The sequence below is a fragment of the Mastomys coucha genome, unplaced genomic scaffold (assembly GCF_008632895.1).
Source record: "Mastomys coucha isolate ucsf_1 unplaced genomic scaffold, UCSF_Mcou_1 pScaffold2, whole genome shotgun sequence".
Classification (NCBI taxonomy): Eukaryota; Metazoa; Chordata; class Mammalia; order Rodentia; family Muridae; genus Mastomys; species Mastomys coucha.
In genome coordinates, this window is record NW_022196902.1 from 19,732,746 (window position 1) to 19,750,619 (window position 17,874).

Sequence of the window (17,874 nt, forward strand, 5' to 3'; positions counted from 1 at the left end):
GCAAGCCAGCCTAAATATAGCTATCTCCTGAGAGGCTCTGACAGTACCTGACTAATACAGATATAGAGCCTCACAGCCAACCATTGACCTGAGTACAGGGTCCCCAATGAAGGAGTTAAGAGAAAGGACCAATGGAGCTGAGGGGTTTGCAGCCCCTTAAGATGAACAACAATATGAACTAACTAGTACCCTCAGAGTTCCCAGGGTCTAAACCACCAACCAAAGACTGCACATGGAGGGGTCTGATTGTTCTGGCAGCATGTATATAGTAGAGGATTGCAAATTCGATCATCAATAGGAGGAGAGAACCTCAGCCCTGTGAAGGTTCTGTACTCCAGTGTAGGGGAATGCCAGGGCCAATAAGTGGGAGAGGGTGGGGTGGCAGTCATGGGGAGGGGGGAGGCAACAGGGGTTTGTTTTTGTTGTTTTTGTTTGTTTCTTTGTTTTTAGGAGGGAAAAGTGGGAAAGGAGAAATTTACATGTAAATAAAGAAAACATCTAATAAAAATAAAAAAAAAAATTCAACAAAGGCCACATGTTATACCACTAATGTACAAAAGTGAAACATTTAGCAAATGAGCCTCTCTTTCTTTCTTCCTTCCTTTCTTTCTCTCTCTCTCTCCCTCTCCCTCTCTCTCTCTTTTTTTCTCTCTCTCTCTCCCCCATTTCTCCCTCCTCCCTCCCTGGCCATCATAATGTTACCAGTTTTCCTCTACTGTGATTTCTCCTGCCATGATGGCCTTTCCTGTCATAGACCAAAATGGTAAAGCAAGTGGCCATAGACCAAGATATCTGCCAGTTGGAAACTAAATAACCTTTTCCTCATCAATTTTTTAAAATTTTGTATTTGTTCTGTTGCAGCAATTAAGAGATACCTAACACAGGAGCGAGAAAGCACAGCAGTAAATGAGTATGTCATCTTAGGTCATCATGAGATTAGTGCTGTAAAGATAAATAAAAATGAATGGATAAAGATTGTTGGAAGTTACAGAATAGTCAAGACAGAGAATTCAGAGTGTCTAAGAGACCAAAGAGGAAAAAATCAATTTTCTTTAGGAATGGAGCCCCTGGTAGGTTACCCTAGCTCCAGGAGAAGACCCCATATCTATGGATATATTTAAAGTGGAAATTTCTGGCTTCTTTGGAGACTTGGGTAGATTATAATGATGTTTTCCTGGGACAGACAAGTGAAAAATGTTTTACTGAAGCAGACCCAGGTAAAAGGATGCTTTACCATAGCACATGAGTGAAAGGATGCATGATGGTTGGAAGAAGTATAAATATGAGCCCAGAAACAGTGAGAGCTCAAGCACTTGCTTGCCTTGCTCCAGCTCGCTAGTCTTCACTGAGGGCATGAATGAATTAGTTCGCCTTACATTGCATTGCTGAGATTTGCTTGTGGTGACTTCCTAAACAGAAAGTTGCCAAGTTGTACATTTTTTTTGTACTACCTCTGGTGGGTAGTGATCACATATAAATGTGGGCTGTGAAAAACATAGGCTTACATATGTTGGTAGCTCTAAATGGACACAGTCAGTTAAAAAACAGACATGTGAAGTTGGGATAAGAACGTGGGTATGCATGGGAAAAAACTGATGATGGATTTGATCAAATACACTATAGGCATTCATGAAAAAAATTAAAAAGTATGCCATAAGCATAATAATTAATTTGTTCAGATATCAAGGTTGATTATATTCCTACCTTTATCTAATTGTTAGATTCATCCATTCAGAGCCTTTGTAGATAAATGCTGCCCTTCCCTGCTGCTGCTGCTTACCATAGCTTACGTAGGAACCTGGAAACACCATGTCCCTGTGTGCCTTTATGTTTTCATTCTTGCCTTCTTCTTCAGTTACATTGTAAGGGAAGACTTTCGGGCAAAGGGTTCAGTGTGCACCCTGAATTGCTCATGTGATGTCTTTCTGCTCATCAGTGTCCATTCTCTATCCTGTCCACTCCTCAAAATGTCTTTCTAACTTGGCTACCACCAGTACTTGGTGTGCAAAGCCTTGTCTCATCTCATTCCAGGCAGTATTTATGAAGGTTATGAATGAGTCAGCCCGCTCTACCTGACATTTCCCACAATGACCTTATACCATCACAGTATCATATTTGAGTGTATATTATTCTCTCATTTCCTTAAATGTCTCACAATGTTTGGTATGACTAAATGTGACATTATTTTTACAAATATTTTTTGACCCTCTTAGCCAATATAAATTACAATACTAAAGTATAGAAAAAGATAAACTATCTAGGTTTTTTTCATATTGTAAGTTTGATATAGCCAGTACTTATTCATAGTCAACCCAAAATGAGTGGATTACCAATAACAGGTAGATTTGAGCAACATTTAAATATTGTATCTGTGTACTCTCTTGGTCTAAAATCACATTATTTAATAACACACAGTTGAATTTTCAGTTTGCATGTGCCCTTAACAAACACTTCAACATGTAATTTTAATATATGATTCTGCCATTTGGTTGCTTCCTATAGTGTTTAAACTACAAACAAAACTCTTTAGTCATATAAGTCAACTTTCTTGTAATTCAAAGTCTGGGGTTTGCTTATTCCAGCTGCTATCTAACTCACCATCCATCCATCTGAACTCTATTCCAGCCATGAATTCTCTATCAGATGTTACCTCTTTTGTTTCTTTTCAGCCTCCCCATCTCTAAAGTGTTCCCTACCCCAGCTTCTCTTGAGTGGCACTCATATAACAAATGTCAGACTCTCAGAAGGTGCAGAAGCCTCCCCTATCCACTTTATCACTTCTGTGATAATTACTTCAGTGTACAGAGTAGTTTTTTGCTTTCCATGTGTTTACCTCCAAGTAGATCCAGGTTATTAAAACCACCAGCTGTTGTTTTACATCAATACTTCTTAGACTTAAGAGTATATCTGAATGATGGGAGAATTTGTTTTGTTTTGTCTATCTTGGCATGGTCTTGATATGCCTCCAGTATAGTTTGGAACATATCCTTCTGCTTCTGCCCCTCGGCTACAGGCATCATGTGTGTGTGCCACCATTCTCAGATTTAGAGGATATTTTTAAAACAAGGTTATTAGCTGACCACCTTAAAAAAATAACTAACCATCCATTTGATCTGGATCTTAATATCATTTTAATGGATGGTTAAAGCCACTTCTTTATTAAACCCACTGTGTATAATATACAAAGCCACTGTTTTCAAATCTGTGTGGTTAGTAAATGAATCCAAGGAATCTTAGGCTATGGCTACCAGGTAAAATCCTGGAAAAGCCTGTGCAGATTATTCAGGGCAGTCCAAAGACTATGGATATACTCTGTTTAATGAACTCTCCAGTTGGCTTTTGTTATACAGTATGTGTGTGTGTGTGTGTGTTTGTGTATGTGTGTATGTGTTTGTGTGTGTTTCTGTATGTATGTATACTTGTATAAATATGCATGTGAAGGTCAAAGGGCATAGAGTCAGTCCTCTCCTTGTACCACAAGAGCTCTAGAAATTAAACTCAGTTTATTAGGCTTAGGTATAAGGAGGGCTCTTCCCTACTGAATACTATCAAATGGCCCCAGGTGACAATTTTTTAAAGGCTAGCCTATCATCAATCTTAGTAGCCCTGCCAGCCTAAATTACACATAATTTATTCATGATAATTTAAACTAAAAAATTATGTGAATACTTCTTTTATCCAGGAAGTATTTAAATAAGCCTTTAGTTAAACACAGCATCTGAGATAAAAATACTAAAATGAGGACTTGGAACTCCAGGGTTGACTACATAGGCTCCAAGCCTCTCCCATGGTGTCTGAGAAGTACAGTTCTGGATTTTACTCATCACTAATGTGAAGAGCAGCTGAAATTCCCATTCAGTGTGCCACTATAACTCCTCTCAAAATAATTCCCAAATACCTAGTATACTTTCCACCCAGGGAATTGTAATTTCTTAAACTGTTGCCATAAAGTGGAGAGCTAACTCTGTGTAAGTTACTATACTGGGGTGTCTCAGGGCTGAGTGTGTCATGACACAGCCTGTGATAGCACAGCCTTCACACGTCCTGCCTCTCCAGACACTGCTTTCTCTTGACTATAGCTAGTGGGGTCAGTGGTCCCAGCTTGGTTGAGATTGCTTATGACTTAGAGTGAAAGCCCTCTACCTCAGCCATCTACCACTGTGACAAGGCTAAATCCAATATCAGAGAATGCCTTCTCCAATTTTGTCTTAATTGATTGTCCTTAGACCTAAATGAAAACAGATCAAATAAAAGAGCAAAAACTAAAATGTGTGGTTACTTAGTTCTCTGTCAGTGACATTCAACAAACATTTTAGAGATCTTGTGCAATGCTGGGCTATTGAATTATTGTGAAATTCTACATTAGCAGAGCTGTGGGTTTCCTGTAGTATCCAGATCTTAAGCAGCCAACAGAAAGGGATGGGCTGTAGATGGAGAAGAAGGTGTTTAAATACCAATACAATTGCTGTACACTAAATACAGTCTCAGAGAACTTAATCATTAACTAGGTTATGATCAAGGAAGAGACTAAAAACAATAAGAGAAAGGAAAAAGAAATTGAGAGGGAAAGGAGGGAGGAAGAGATGGAGGAAGGAAGGGAGAGAGAAAGGGAAGGAGGGATGGTGAAAATAACTTATTTTTATTTTAAGCTCAGCAAAACTCTGGGAAATGGTGACTGATTTCTGTGAAGAAAAGGAGGGAAAATAAGCCAGACTCATTGGTCATATTTGTCCCTTTGAAAATGTCTTGTCCATAAACTCATTCCAGAGAAGAAGGTAAGGAAGGTCCCCTAGCTCTGGTCTTTCTGGTTTCTCATAAGGTCAGCTTCCTTATGAGCAAAAGGAACTGTACTGGTTGCTGGCAACCGGGTCTCTGTACTCAGCTTGTGGAGTACAAAAGTAAACCACAAAACTGTATGGCACTGGGGTTGAGACATCCTTTGTGCAAGTTCCATTATAATACCCATTGTAGACTGGGGAATGGATTGACCCAATCTGGGTTTCTAGATGGTAACTTGTCATTGACATGAGACTCCCAGTCTCTCAGAGACGAGCTTCTTCCATGCCATTTTTTAAAATAAACTTTCCATACTCTGAGTGATCTAAGTGTCATTGACTCAGTGAGAGATGACCATTAAGTACACAAAGACACATGGAAAGACAGACAGACAGACAGACAGACAGACAGACAGGCAGGCAGACACACACACACACACACACACACACACACATTGTTCTGTTTCTTAGAAGACCTTATAGAGTCATAGCCTTGTCCTTTGAAACATATGTCAACTTCACTATTCTAGACATGTTCAGCCTGCTCCCCATTTTAAGACAGTGATGAGAGGACCCCTAGCTCTCACCTCCAATACCGTCATATTTTTTTGATTGGCAGCAGACAAGTGATTAGCATCTTGAGTTTTCTCAGTGGCTTCTCTCAACAGATCCCAAGCATCATCAAGTTTGCTCTTGTACCCTGCTAGTTTCTGCTGGAGATCCTTTTCCATTTCTTCATTCTTGGCTCTCGGTTCTCCAAACAGCTTGTTTACTCTCTTCAGAAGGCCTTCTGCTGCCCTGCAGATACCCCCATCCCAAGAGTACAAAATAACGTCACTGCTCATCTTTTTTTATATTAAGCTAAGTTACAAGGAGACGCTAACATTAAAAAGTTAAAAATACATGAAAACATACCAACAGATTCACAATGTTTGTCAAGGTGGATTGATATCTAATTGTGGCAGAAATTTTTATTAAAATTGAAAACAACTTGTTCAGTTTATTTGTAAGCTTACATTTTTAATTATTTATGGGGCTTGTGCCATGGTCACACTGTGAGTGACAAAAGAAAAATTTATGTTTCGCTGTACATGCAAAAGCAAACATCAAATCACCAGCTGTCCCATCACAATGAAATACTTCCTTTGACTATATGGGACTATTGACATGCTTACATAGTAATTCTAAGATAGACCTCTCATGTTTTTGCTGTCCTAGCCTAATGCCATAATTTTGATCTTCTTCATTTTTTCTTACAACTCAGCAGTCTGAAAGGTCCTTGACTTAACTTACCAGAATTTTCCAAAATGTTAAATAATGATGGCATTGAATGTGACTTTATTTGTCATTTATTAAAGTAGATGGCCATGTCCTCCTCTTCTTTCCCTCCTTCATCCTCTTCCTCTTCTTCCTCCTCCTATTTTCCTTCTCCCTTTTCCTCTTTTCTTCTCCCTCTTCTACTACTCTCTCCCCTCTTCTTTCTCCCCCATTCTCCTGCCTCTCTTCTTCCTCTTCCTCCTCCTCCTCCTTTTCCTCCTCCTCTTCTTCTTCTTCTTCCTCTTCCTCCTCCTCTTCCTCCTCCTCCTCCTCCTCCTCCTCCTCCTCTTCCTCCTTCTTCTCCACCACCACCACCTCCTCCTTCTCCTCCTCCTTCTTCAATGAGACAGAGTTTCATATATACTAAATTGGACTTGGACTAGTTCTGTGGCCAAGGATGATCTTGAACTTTGGATCTTCCTGCCTTTATCTTGAAAATGTTGTGATTTTAGGTGTGTCATCCTATCCACTTTACATAGTACTAGAGATCAAAATCAGACATTGTGCATGTAAAGCAAGCCCCTACTAAGAAGCAAGTCATATCTCCAGCCCTTTGAGCTTATTGATAGTTCAAACATTTCTACCACTAGTAATTGACAGAGCAAGCCCATCAGCCTAGTTATAAAAAAATAACACTTCAAAGTTCAGTTACTTATTATTTTATATATAGGCAAACATGATTTTAATTGATTTTAAAGCAAAGTATGCAGGGGTAACTGAAGACATGAAAAACTGTGCCCTGCTTACCTGTGGGACAGAAGCATAGGAGACAAAATAATGTTCTTGTGTCAAATGAAAAGCCCCCAGAATGCTTACTCACACCAGCTCATCCTCAGCCACTTCCTTCTGTGTTTGAAGATCTTTATTTCTCAGCTCATTCAGCATCCAGTCGATCTCCTTCTGAAGCTCTTGTATGTTTCTCTCTGGTGTCCTGTCTTGATTTCCTAAGGTTTCATTTAGTTTTATAGCTTTTTCATTTACGGCTGTGAGGGAGGAGATAAGGGAAATTTTGTAAATTAGGTAACAAGAATGTCACATGCAAAACTGGCATTCAACATTTGGTCTTCTCACCATGCCCAGGTTGCACCTCCTGAGAACCAGAGGTAGGACAGTCAGCAAGGAAGAGGAAAAAGTGACATCATTCTCCAGGCTAAACTCCCTTTGAGAACATAGTAATTAAGGTATTGTGTGTAACATAGGGCATACAAACAACATACAGACTCAAACTTTCTTCAGGTAAGAAGGAAAAGTAGGAGATATGTGGTTCAATACCATGTCACTGAACACATATGCTCCTTCGCCTTGTTGATCAGTCATATCTACCAACTTTAGAATTCTGAGAATGGAAACACTCTAGGCTGTGAGCTCACTAAACATGGACCTGCTAGTGCATTTCTACAGCCTTGTCATGTTCAAGTTTAAAGGAGGAAACATTCATTAGTCTAGGGAAGTAGATGAGGCTGGAGAGATGCCCTCAGAGTAAAGCCCAACCCAGGAGTTTGCATTCACAATGCAGTAGACACGGTTTCCAGCTGTGCTCTTTTCACTATTAGGATTCTCCAAGTGCTTTCAGTACTCTGCAAATGATGTCTACTCTGCCAAGAAACTGTATGATAGGTTGGTGTTCTGTGCAAGATTTCATCTGGAAAAAGAATTCTCTGTCAAATAAAAGTTTAAAAACTTGGTGAATTGAAACAGTTACTTACATAGCACTATCACTCATTTTAGCCTCATGCTCTCTGAAGAGTGTTCTATGGGACATTAATTTGGTGAGTTGAAGGGAGATATTTTCTCAAGCTCTTTTTCTGCTGAATATATATTTCTACAATATTACTCATGAAAATCCGCAGAGTGAAGAGTCTGGACTACCTAAGAGCTATTTCCAAACATTTGAAGGTATATATGAAGACCTCTTTAAAATGAAATAAATATTGAACTTTCCTTATTGGAGAAATTTTTCAGGCAGAGCTTGTAAGTCAGGTTCACACAGCACCAGGGTAGCTTTCAGGAGGTGGCTCTGAAATGCCATACACCATCCAAAGGCAGCAGGAATATCTGGGAGCTTTTTAAAGAAATGCAGAGTCCCAGGCCCCACCACAGATCATCTGAGACAAAACTTCTGAGAGTCAGGGACCTATATTCTGGTGTTTGATCAAGTTCTCCAGAGGTTTCTGATGCTTGCTATGTATGAAGAACACCGACAAGTGGAAGAAGCTGAGTCTGTCTCACCTGCTCTTTCCAAATCACTCACCCCTTTCCTTATAAATGTGTTCACTTAGAAAGTTGCTGCCACCAATACTTGTTCTTGAACATCACAGCTAAAGACAGAATGTTTATTTTTCTTCCAAAATCATGATGCAAACCTTAATTCCTACATGATGGTAAGTAAAGATGGGGCCTCTGGGACCTTAGGGTGTCTTTTATATCTGTTTTTAAAGATAAATTTCTGCAGAGAAGAGTTTTGTAGGAAAAAAATGATCAGAGGAAGCATGAGGAGACCTAGAGCTGAGCTGCATCCTCTGGAATGCATATGTCACTTCTCTTCAACTGAGGTGACATGTGAAGAACTAAGGAAATTAATGGAGTACAGAAAAATCATGGTATGTATAAGAAAATGATGTGCATTAAGAAAGAGAACATCATTTTTTATATAAAAGGCCTAAGGGTCAGAGGTCAGTGGTAGAACACTGCCCAGCATTTACTTAACCCCCAGCCCTGAACAGAAAGTTGAGCAGACAAGGTTTAATCCCTATACTGCTTATATAGGTGGGATGAGATTATAAACTGAAGATCAAAGTATTATTAAACCCTATTCTAAAGTGTATAGTGTCCCTTTCAATATATTTCCTATAGGGTTGAAAATAATTGTAAAATATATTGCATAGATTGACTTTATTTATTCCAATCTTATTTCAGAAGAGGATTTTACACTAATTAAAAAATTTTAAAGACAAGACCAACAAGGAAATAAGAGGAAAGGAAAAATGAGGAAAATATTTCTAGATAGAAAGGCATGCCATACTGTTTGTTCTGAAATATCATAATTCAGCTTGAAATCATGGCAGATAGATGATGTGGCCTTCTTAAGAGAAATGATCATCACGTATAAGATAACCAGGCTCCTTAGAGGAAGCAAATATATTCTCCATATTGAATCTGTAAAACTGTCTTATGAGTTAAGTTTATCAGGAACGGAATTTGTTAGTCTGTCCTGAGAAACAGTCAAGGAACGTGACTAGTATTAAGTCCTTAAATAAATCAGGACTAAGTAGTAATGGGGTTGATTTCTGTCCCTCACTGATTCTAACCCATGAGATAAAATGTAATTCACTCATGATCTGATGAAGAGTCAAGGCATAGGAGTTATAAAATAACAGTTGACATAAAAATACACCACGGTTTAATAGAAGTTGATTATCCATAAAGAGGCCATGACTCATGACAGAAGACTCTACGTGAGATGAGTGCCACTAACAAAATAGAAGAGTGCTCCTGATTGCCCCCATCACTGAGGTGTAGGTGAAGGAACAAGAAGGATGGTTGTGTTGTATAATGTAGTTAATGTTTAGGCAATTCCTTTTCCTTCTTGACTTCCTTCATCTTTACTGTCTTCCCCCTCATCTCCTTTTCCCCTCACTACTTTTCCCGAAACCATTAAGCCACTTATAGCACATCTTTTAGAACCTATCAGCTAGAATTTACCATATTTCTGGTACAGTGTATGCAAATTTGGATTTTAATGCAATTGTAAAAACTCTATTAATTATACCAAATAGTATCTGCTGGCAGATATTCCCAATTCCTCATATATAACTATCCCAGGTACATGACACCTTACCTGAGTTAGCACCTGAACTAGCACCACAGATATATTCAGATCATCTGACCAAAGCATAATGTAGAAAATGAATGACCTCTTTGCTGACTGGCAATGCTTCTCCATCAGTCTACAGACCCACAGCTCTGGTTGAGTATCATCCTTACATTGCCTCTAAAGTGATTTAGTGACAGTATATAAACTGTGAGGCGATACCCAGAAAAACAAGCAGAAAAGCCCATGTTGATCAAGCCACCAGCTATACCTCTATCTCTCTGTGGGAAGAGGGTGAAGGACTTATTGCAATGGAAAAAGGAAGCTGTGTTGCAGCTTATGTCTACTACGCTGATGTCCATTAGCAGTTGTGTTTATGAACAAGTTAATTATTTATATATATGTGTGTGTATATATATAGTTTTTATTGTATTTGCTGAGTATGTGTGTGTAGACCTCATACATACAGATTGTGTGTGTGTGTGTGTGTATAGTTTTATTTTATTTGCTGAGTGTTTGTGAGTAGACCTCATACATATAGATGCCTTTACAGTAAGGCTTTTCAGCTGCCTGATGTCAGTGCTGGGAATCAAGTCTGAGTCTTCTATAAGATGAGCAAGTACTCTTAATCACTGACCCTCAGAACCCAAGCTGAACTGATCTTAAAATCAGTTTCCAGGAGGATGTTGGGTGTGGATACTTCAGACAGAAGATGAGAAAAGTTACTTCCTTCCAGAGATCCACATGGAGGGAAGCAGCTCTCTGTCATACATTTGTTGTTTGGGGGCATTTTCAAATAGCAGTGGTATAAAATAATGCCAGGAAGCACACAACAGTTTCATGGACCAGAGGTATGCAGCACTAGGAGATTAACTGAGATGCCTTCTAGAGGAAGCAACTTGTTAGATTCAAAAAGAACAACCTCATCTGAAAATGCTGCTGCTCCACACAGCGGGGAGCCAGTCCTTACCAACGATAGACAACCAACGATAGACAACCAGCGGGGAGTCAGTCCTTACCAACGACAGACAACCAGCGGGGAGTCAGTCCTTACCAAGGATAGACAACCAGCGGGGAGTCAGTCCTTACCACCGATAGACAGATAGACAACCAGCGGGGAGTCAGTCCTTACCAACGATAGACAACCAGTTAGACTCTCCTGTGAAGTTCAGCTCATATCCCCTCTACTTTTTCACATCACCAAAAGAAATCGCAAAACTCCACAGCATTGTAGAACAATAAAGATGTCTTACTTTACACATTTTTAAAGATGTTTAGAGACACAAAAAGTCACTTTTTGAACCTTCTGAACATGCATGCATATTTAACATTTATTTCAAGAGACTGGAGAGCTGAGGGCTTCTTACCCTGGGCTTTTGTCCAAAGAAGTGACTTCCACTTCAGTTCTTAGCCATATTGGAAGATGCCAAGAACTAATTCCTAGGGAACTATGGACTAAGTGCCAGAGAGCCCCTGATGAACTCAGGTAGCCAAATCCAAGCACCAGATGTTCTCTTGCAACTTGTACCAAGTACTTAAAGAACCATTTTGAGAAATGAAAGAACAGTGTTTGTGTACCAAATAGAATGGTGAAATTAACTTTTAAAAAGAAAAGATGAACAAATTTTCAATAGCTCTGGTCAGAAAAATGGCAAATCCACACATTTTCAATGAATTATTTAAACATCCTAGAATTCATTCCTATTTTACACCCCTAATCATTATTTTATCAACTGCTGTTGCTCACTTAGTGCAATAGGCTGTAGATTTCTGCTAATAATCACCCTGAATATCTCAACCAAAGTGTTTTTTATACCTACAGCTCGAATTTAGAAGTTACACCTCCTTATAGGGGCTATTCAATTCCCTGCAATCCCTTCTTTAATTTAATTTTTCTGTAAGAGGAAAAAAAATTAAAATATGATTATTTAATACCTTCAGCATCCTGAACAAGCCCTTTAATGAATTCTTCCAAGGATTCTGCTCTGGTGTTGGTCCTCTCAGCATCTTGTCCTGTTTGTTCACCATCTGCTGTCACTTTGGTCGCCTAATTATCCAAATTTAGGAAAAGCATAATTAATAGAGATGATAAAGTTAAAGCTAGATAAGCTCCCTCTGGCTACATTTTCTTTCAAATTTTATTTTGAGCCAAACTCAATCGATGAATTATTGATCAGATGTACTGGCAATGACACCCTGTGCTCAAGTATACAATTAAACTTTATGACTGTTTCCATTAAATGAAAATCAGAGAGCTATATTAAAGCTCATTAAATCCCATTAAAGTCCCTTTTATAGGTGGTGACACAGAAGTGTTAAAACATAGTTATTTAGAAGTATATCTTCAAGGTTCCAATGCCAAAGTCTTTAATGGAATACTCAACCTCCACATGTTGCAATTTTGTCTGGATTTTATTTTCTGAAACCATGTGGTATGCAGCAATGACCTCTTGAGGGAGGAATTGGCCATCTGTCTCAATAGGCTTGATTCTATGGATTCAGTTTAGATCAATATGTTAATTTGAAAACACAGGAGACAGGGAGAACTTAGCTCCTTAGTAGTAAATGCTATTTATAACACTCCAAAGATGCCAGTAAAACATTAAGGCAGAAGTAATACTTGCCTTCCATATGACATCACCAGAAGTAATCACAGAATCATACATTATAGTCAACAAAAGGAAACAGAAGCCCCCAGACAGCTCTGCCTTCCAATGCATAGCCTAAAACATACTCATTTGTGCTCATATTGGACATTCCTTGGATGCAATGGGATGCATTTGTGTTCAATGCAGATATAACATAGTCAAATACAAACAGAATGGATTATGCTAAGTATTTCTTTAAAAAAAATACAAGGTTTCAATAACAATAGCACAGACTTAAGCTTTGTTTCTCGATGCAATGGGATTTCTTTTTCTTCAAAAGATGCTGGTAATATAGTTACTGAATCAAAGAATAAAAAGGTGCCTTTGCATGATAGTCCATGATGTTCAGGTTTGTATAGTTGTAACACTCTATAGCAGTGGTTCTCAACCTGTGTTTGGAGAGTGGGTCAAACAATCCTTTTTGGGGTCAAATGATTTTTTTCACAGGGGTCGCCTAAGATCATCCTGCATGTCATACATTTACATTAGGATTCATAATAGTAGCAAAATTGTAGTTATAAAGTAGCAACAAAAACAGTTTTATGGTTGGGGGTTCCCAGAGCATGAGGAACTGTATTAAAGGGTTACAACACTGGGAAGGGTGAGAACCACTGGACAGATTTTTGTCAGAATGTTTTCATTCTAGGAGTGACCAGAGAATTAATTCTTTTTTTTTTCTTTTATAAATATACAAGTGGATTTTAAATAACAAATGTTCATTTGGCCAGTACAAAACATGACAATGCCCCAGGAATTGGTTTGCATTTTTCTCTAGCCTACTCACTCCAGCCCCACTACAGAAGGGGGTAGTAATGGGTTGAATTCATGGTGGAACCTGAATCCCAACTATTGTTACCCAGTTTTTAAATGTGCAAATACTAACATCACAAGGATGAAAAGAGAAGAATCCACTGGAACCATTTAAAACTCTTGTTTGTAGTGGTCAGCAATGACTTGGAGGATACTAATCAATGTACTTGATGCTCTGACTTAATCTTCTGAAATACTAGTAATAGGATTACTTTTCCTTTAGATTTTTGACAATTCTTTTTAGAAGTAAACTATGCACATAATTTTTCAGTATCTCAATTGCCTGCCCCCATGGTAATTGTTACAAGATTATCCCAGTAATTTCCTTCCGATCAGCATTCTCTAGCTATTTATACTCATGGCTTAGATGGGTCAAACAATTTTACACATACATATACACACATACACACACTTCTTCAATGTTATCTTTTATTCTAACTAAGCTAAACAATTCAAGATATTGAGAACCTGAAATATCTTAGAGATTTCTGTAGTGTAAACTGTGTCCTGATTCTGCCCTCCACGACCCCTCCTATGTTAATATCACTGAACACCATAATGGAATCAGTCTACAATATGGTCATCTTCCAACATCTTATGAATAAATGTATCCACCAGCACCAGTATATCTTACCACATAAAAATATATACTTTTTGAATTAAAGTTTAATTTTTGCCTTAACAATATCTTTTCTTTTTTTAAAGATTTATTTATTTATTTTATGTATGCAAGTACAGTGTAGCTATCTTCAGACACACCAGAAGAAGGTGTCAGATCTCATTACAGATGGTTGTGAGCCACCATGTGGTTGCTGGGAATTGAACTCAGGACCTCTGGAAGAGCAGTCAGTGCTCTTAATCGCTGAGCCATCTCTCCAGCCCAACAATATCTTTTCTATATTACCAGTATGGTTGCAACATCAGGTTCACTAATCCTTAAGAATTTATTATCTCTAATTCTTTAAAATATTTATCAGGGTGTCCTCTCTTATATTTAGATGGACAAGAACATATCCATTGTGTTTCTCCCTCAAGTTATTGCATTTATGGAGTATTGTGTAAACAACTTCATTAGCAAACACTTTAGGTTCATAACATGCCAGTACTCCAGTGTCATCTTGGGTAAGAAACTTGTTTACAAAGGTAAGGGCTAAGAAAACTCCCTGGCTCCCCTAGGCATGTCACGTAAGCCACGCATCCCCTTCCTTGGATTCTCTTGTTTCTTATTGTCTCCACCCAGAATGAGCTCCTCCACTCTCTTTCATGACTGCCTTGTTTATCCAGCCCCTTGCACTTTTCTTCTTCTAAGCATGGCTGTTGACAAGGCTACCTAGGTCTCCACATTCACTGCAGACAGGGGCTTCCTCCATAGCAGCAGATTTTAGAACCACAGTAGTATAGGGAATAACTAACGGACTTACCCACTTCGTGACTTCCCCTCTCTAACACGTAAACACCTGAGGACAGGTTGTGGCCGCTGTGTTCGAGGGCAGGTTGTGGCCGCTGTGTCCATCGTTCTGTACATTTCTTTAGATATGGTGCCTATCTTCAAATAGTCCCTGCATGCCGTTAAACGATTGGGCCTGCATGGGCCTCTAAACAATTTTCCTCACAAAACTCATCAGAGTTGTTAAATAATTTGTTGTATCTGTTTAATATCCACCATTAGGTGCTAGGGATTTTGTTTCACTTTCTTTATTCCTGGGCAAATCAGTCATAGTCTGCAGCAAACTGCAGGGAGTCTAAAATGTTGGATGACTAGCTGGTATAAAAATAATCAAAGCAGCCACTCTTCTGAAGTGCTAAAGCCTGCTGGAAGGATTCAGTGCCATTCAGACTGACCATATGCCTGGTGCTATGCTTGCCAGGGAATGTGGACAGCGGAACAGGTTTCTGGGCATTTCTCATGGCTCACATGAAGCTGCTACTTATGAACTGCAGCTGAGGACTTGGGAGGAGAGCCAGGCAAGAGGCCCTCCATTTGCAGGGGCATCACATTCTGTCTCCTAACCTCATGGTAACTTCAAGTTCTGACGGTCCATGAGACTCCAGGATGGTGAAGGAGGTGTGGAGGCTCAGCATAGATGGAATCCTCAAATCCTGTTCAAAGCTTATTTAGGATAAGTCTCCTTGGCACATATAATAACTTGCTCTCTCTGACATCCTGACATCGGCTTAGGTGTATTAACATGTTAAAGAACAGATTATATAGTCAGCCTCTGCCAGCCTCTGCATTCAGTGCAGATTCACAAGGGCTTACAACACTTTCCATCGCAGCAACCTTCTTTCCCTGAGAGACACTCCAGTACCTGGCCCAATTTCTACAGGAAACAAGTGGAAGTATGGGAAGCTTAGATGCTCTAATTAGAATCACAGATACGGAGCTGAGGGGGGAAACCCCACAGATTTATTGGCTTTTTTTCTCGTCCATGCCAAGTGATATTGCATATCTAGCTAATATCCAGGTATATGAGGAAGATACACAGAAAGATTTGAAGTGGGGAGAGTCCATGGTTGACATGAAGTGTACTTAAAAGCATTTTATAAATCAACACACTTCACAATCCATACCAGAACATCCCGTAGGTATAGATATTTCAAATCATGTTATTTCATTATACTGTAGCTAGATCATCATCTACTCAAAAAGGCCCCAGAAGAAACCCATGAAGGAAGTCTTCTACAAATGCTCTGTTCCCTAGGACAGTGTACATTTGTTGCGGGCCCCCCCCCAGCCCGCCTCTCGCCTAAGCCCCGAGAGAGCTGACAGCTTCTGTCTAGACGCCTGCGCTCTGAAAGCAGAGCTTACACTTGGGATTGAATCCGGCCACCTGTGGGGTTAAACAATGGCCCACATCACTGCAGCTCCTCCTGAAACCGAGAGAGACTTAACAGCTAGCTCCTGCTAAGCCTCCTGTTTGAGGACATTGCTGACCTTAAACAGAACTGACCGCCTGTGAAAGGAATCCGCTGAGAACCTGGCGTCTCCACGTCTGCTGTTGTATTTACGTTATGCATATATTATGTTTAGATATTGTGGTTTCACTTTTGTACCTGGATATATAAACTCATTACACCCCGAGTAAAGTGACACTTTGATACATTTACTTAGCGTTCGTCTCTTTCTTTGTTCTCCGCCCGTTTGATTCCATAGGTCTAGCCTAACCTCCAGTCTGAAGAAACCCAAGGACCCGAGTAGAACCGCTGGCCGAATTCTACATACATTGGTAGAGGAACCACTTAGGATCATCTCTGCCTTTGAACTGTGTCTTGCCTGTGTTTATTCGTAAGATTACCAGGCACCGTCCTTCCTTCTAGATATCATCATTCCTAACAAACAGCAGGGCATACACAAAGAACAAGTTCACCCAGGACAGGCTGCTGGTAATACTATTGATGAGAGCTAAGTATCAGCTGATAGGAGCTGCCTAAGTGATTCAACCTGGGTGTTCTTTTGTTTTAGAAAATTGCCATTCCTATATCTGAGCCGCCCTCCCTTTTCACTATGGTCAATGTCTTTTACTTATCCAAACATCTTTTATCATCTTTGATTCTCTTACTTCTATATCCCCTGCTTGTATCTTTCCAGTGTTCCTATACACAAATGCTTTATGCACCAAAATACTTCTTTACCTTTGGTTATCTTTTGAAAATATTATGCTCACTCAACTGGATTATTTTTCCCCTGGTTTTTATTTTTTTGTCAATTTATTTCATAGTATTTAGATCCCAAGAGCATGCTTGACCACCATGCCAACATTAGTTTGCTTCTGAATAGTGTACCTTTTACCTCCATGTGGTAGCTCAAGCAGGTCACACCATGTCTCTTAAAATCTGCACATATTTTTCTTGGTTGGATATTACTAGTGCCTTCCATTGCAGACTTCTTTGTGTTAAAATAAGAACCTAAAGGAGCAAATCTAACTATCGAATAGACAACATTGCCTAATTACTATCAGCTTTCGAACCTGCAGGCTCACAGGGGTTCTTGCTGTAATTAAATTTCAGATTTAATCATTTACATGATATTTCCAAGGGTCATCTTTTAGACACTACCTGTGCTGTGTGATAGTGATAGTGAAGTGATAGTGGCTCATTCCCCAGGCAAGCTGTTGGACCAACAACACACAGGGAAAGAGATAGGAAGCTGGTATATTCCCTGTGGAATGACAGGGAAACATTTTAAAGGAATGCCTTTTGAAATACGTCCAGAGTCAATTTTCAAAGGTACAAACAAAAGCAACATGATTTGTGACAATCCCACACCTCCTTAAAAACACAGGAGGAAAAGTAATGCCAGCAACTTGAACTTTAACTTTTAAAAACTGGAAATAAAGTATCACAAACATATGACATTACTGGTACTTAAAAATTGAAAAACTAAGCCGGGCAGTGGTGGTGCATGCCTTTAATCCCAGAACTTGAGAGGGAGAAGCAGGCAGACTTCTGAGTTCGAGGCCAGCCTGGTCTACAGAGTAACTTCCAGGACAGCAAGGGCTATACAGGGAAACCT

The 17,874-nt window shown here is 39.4% G+C and overlaps 1 protein-coding gene across 1 annotated transcript in view; it reads right to left on the minus strand.

The window, feature by feature from the left end:
* Lama2 (laminin subunit alpha 2) overlaps positions 1–17,874 on the minus strand; it is a 668,494-nt gene that overhangs the window by 147,764 nt on the left and 502,856 nt on the right. The window contains exons 35-37 of the mRNA XM_031380750.1: positions 11,839–11,950; positions 6,913–7,075; positions 5,363–5,573 (exon numbers count right to left, since the gene is read on the minus strand). Coding sequence (XP_031236610.1) covers positions 5,363–5,573; positions 6,913–7,075; positions 11,839–11,950 — 486 coding nt within the window. The remainder of the gene's footprint in view (positions 1–5,362; positions 5,574–6,912; positions 7,076–11,838; positions 11,951–17,874) is intronic.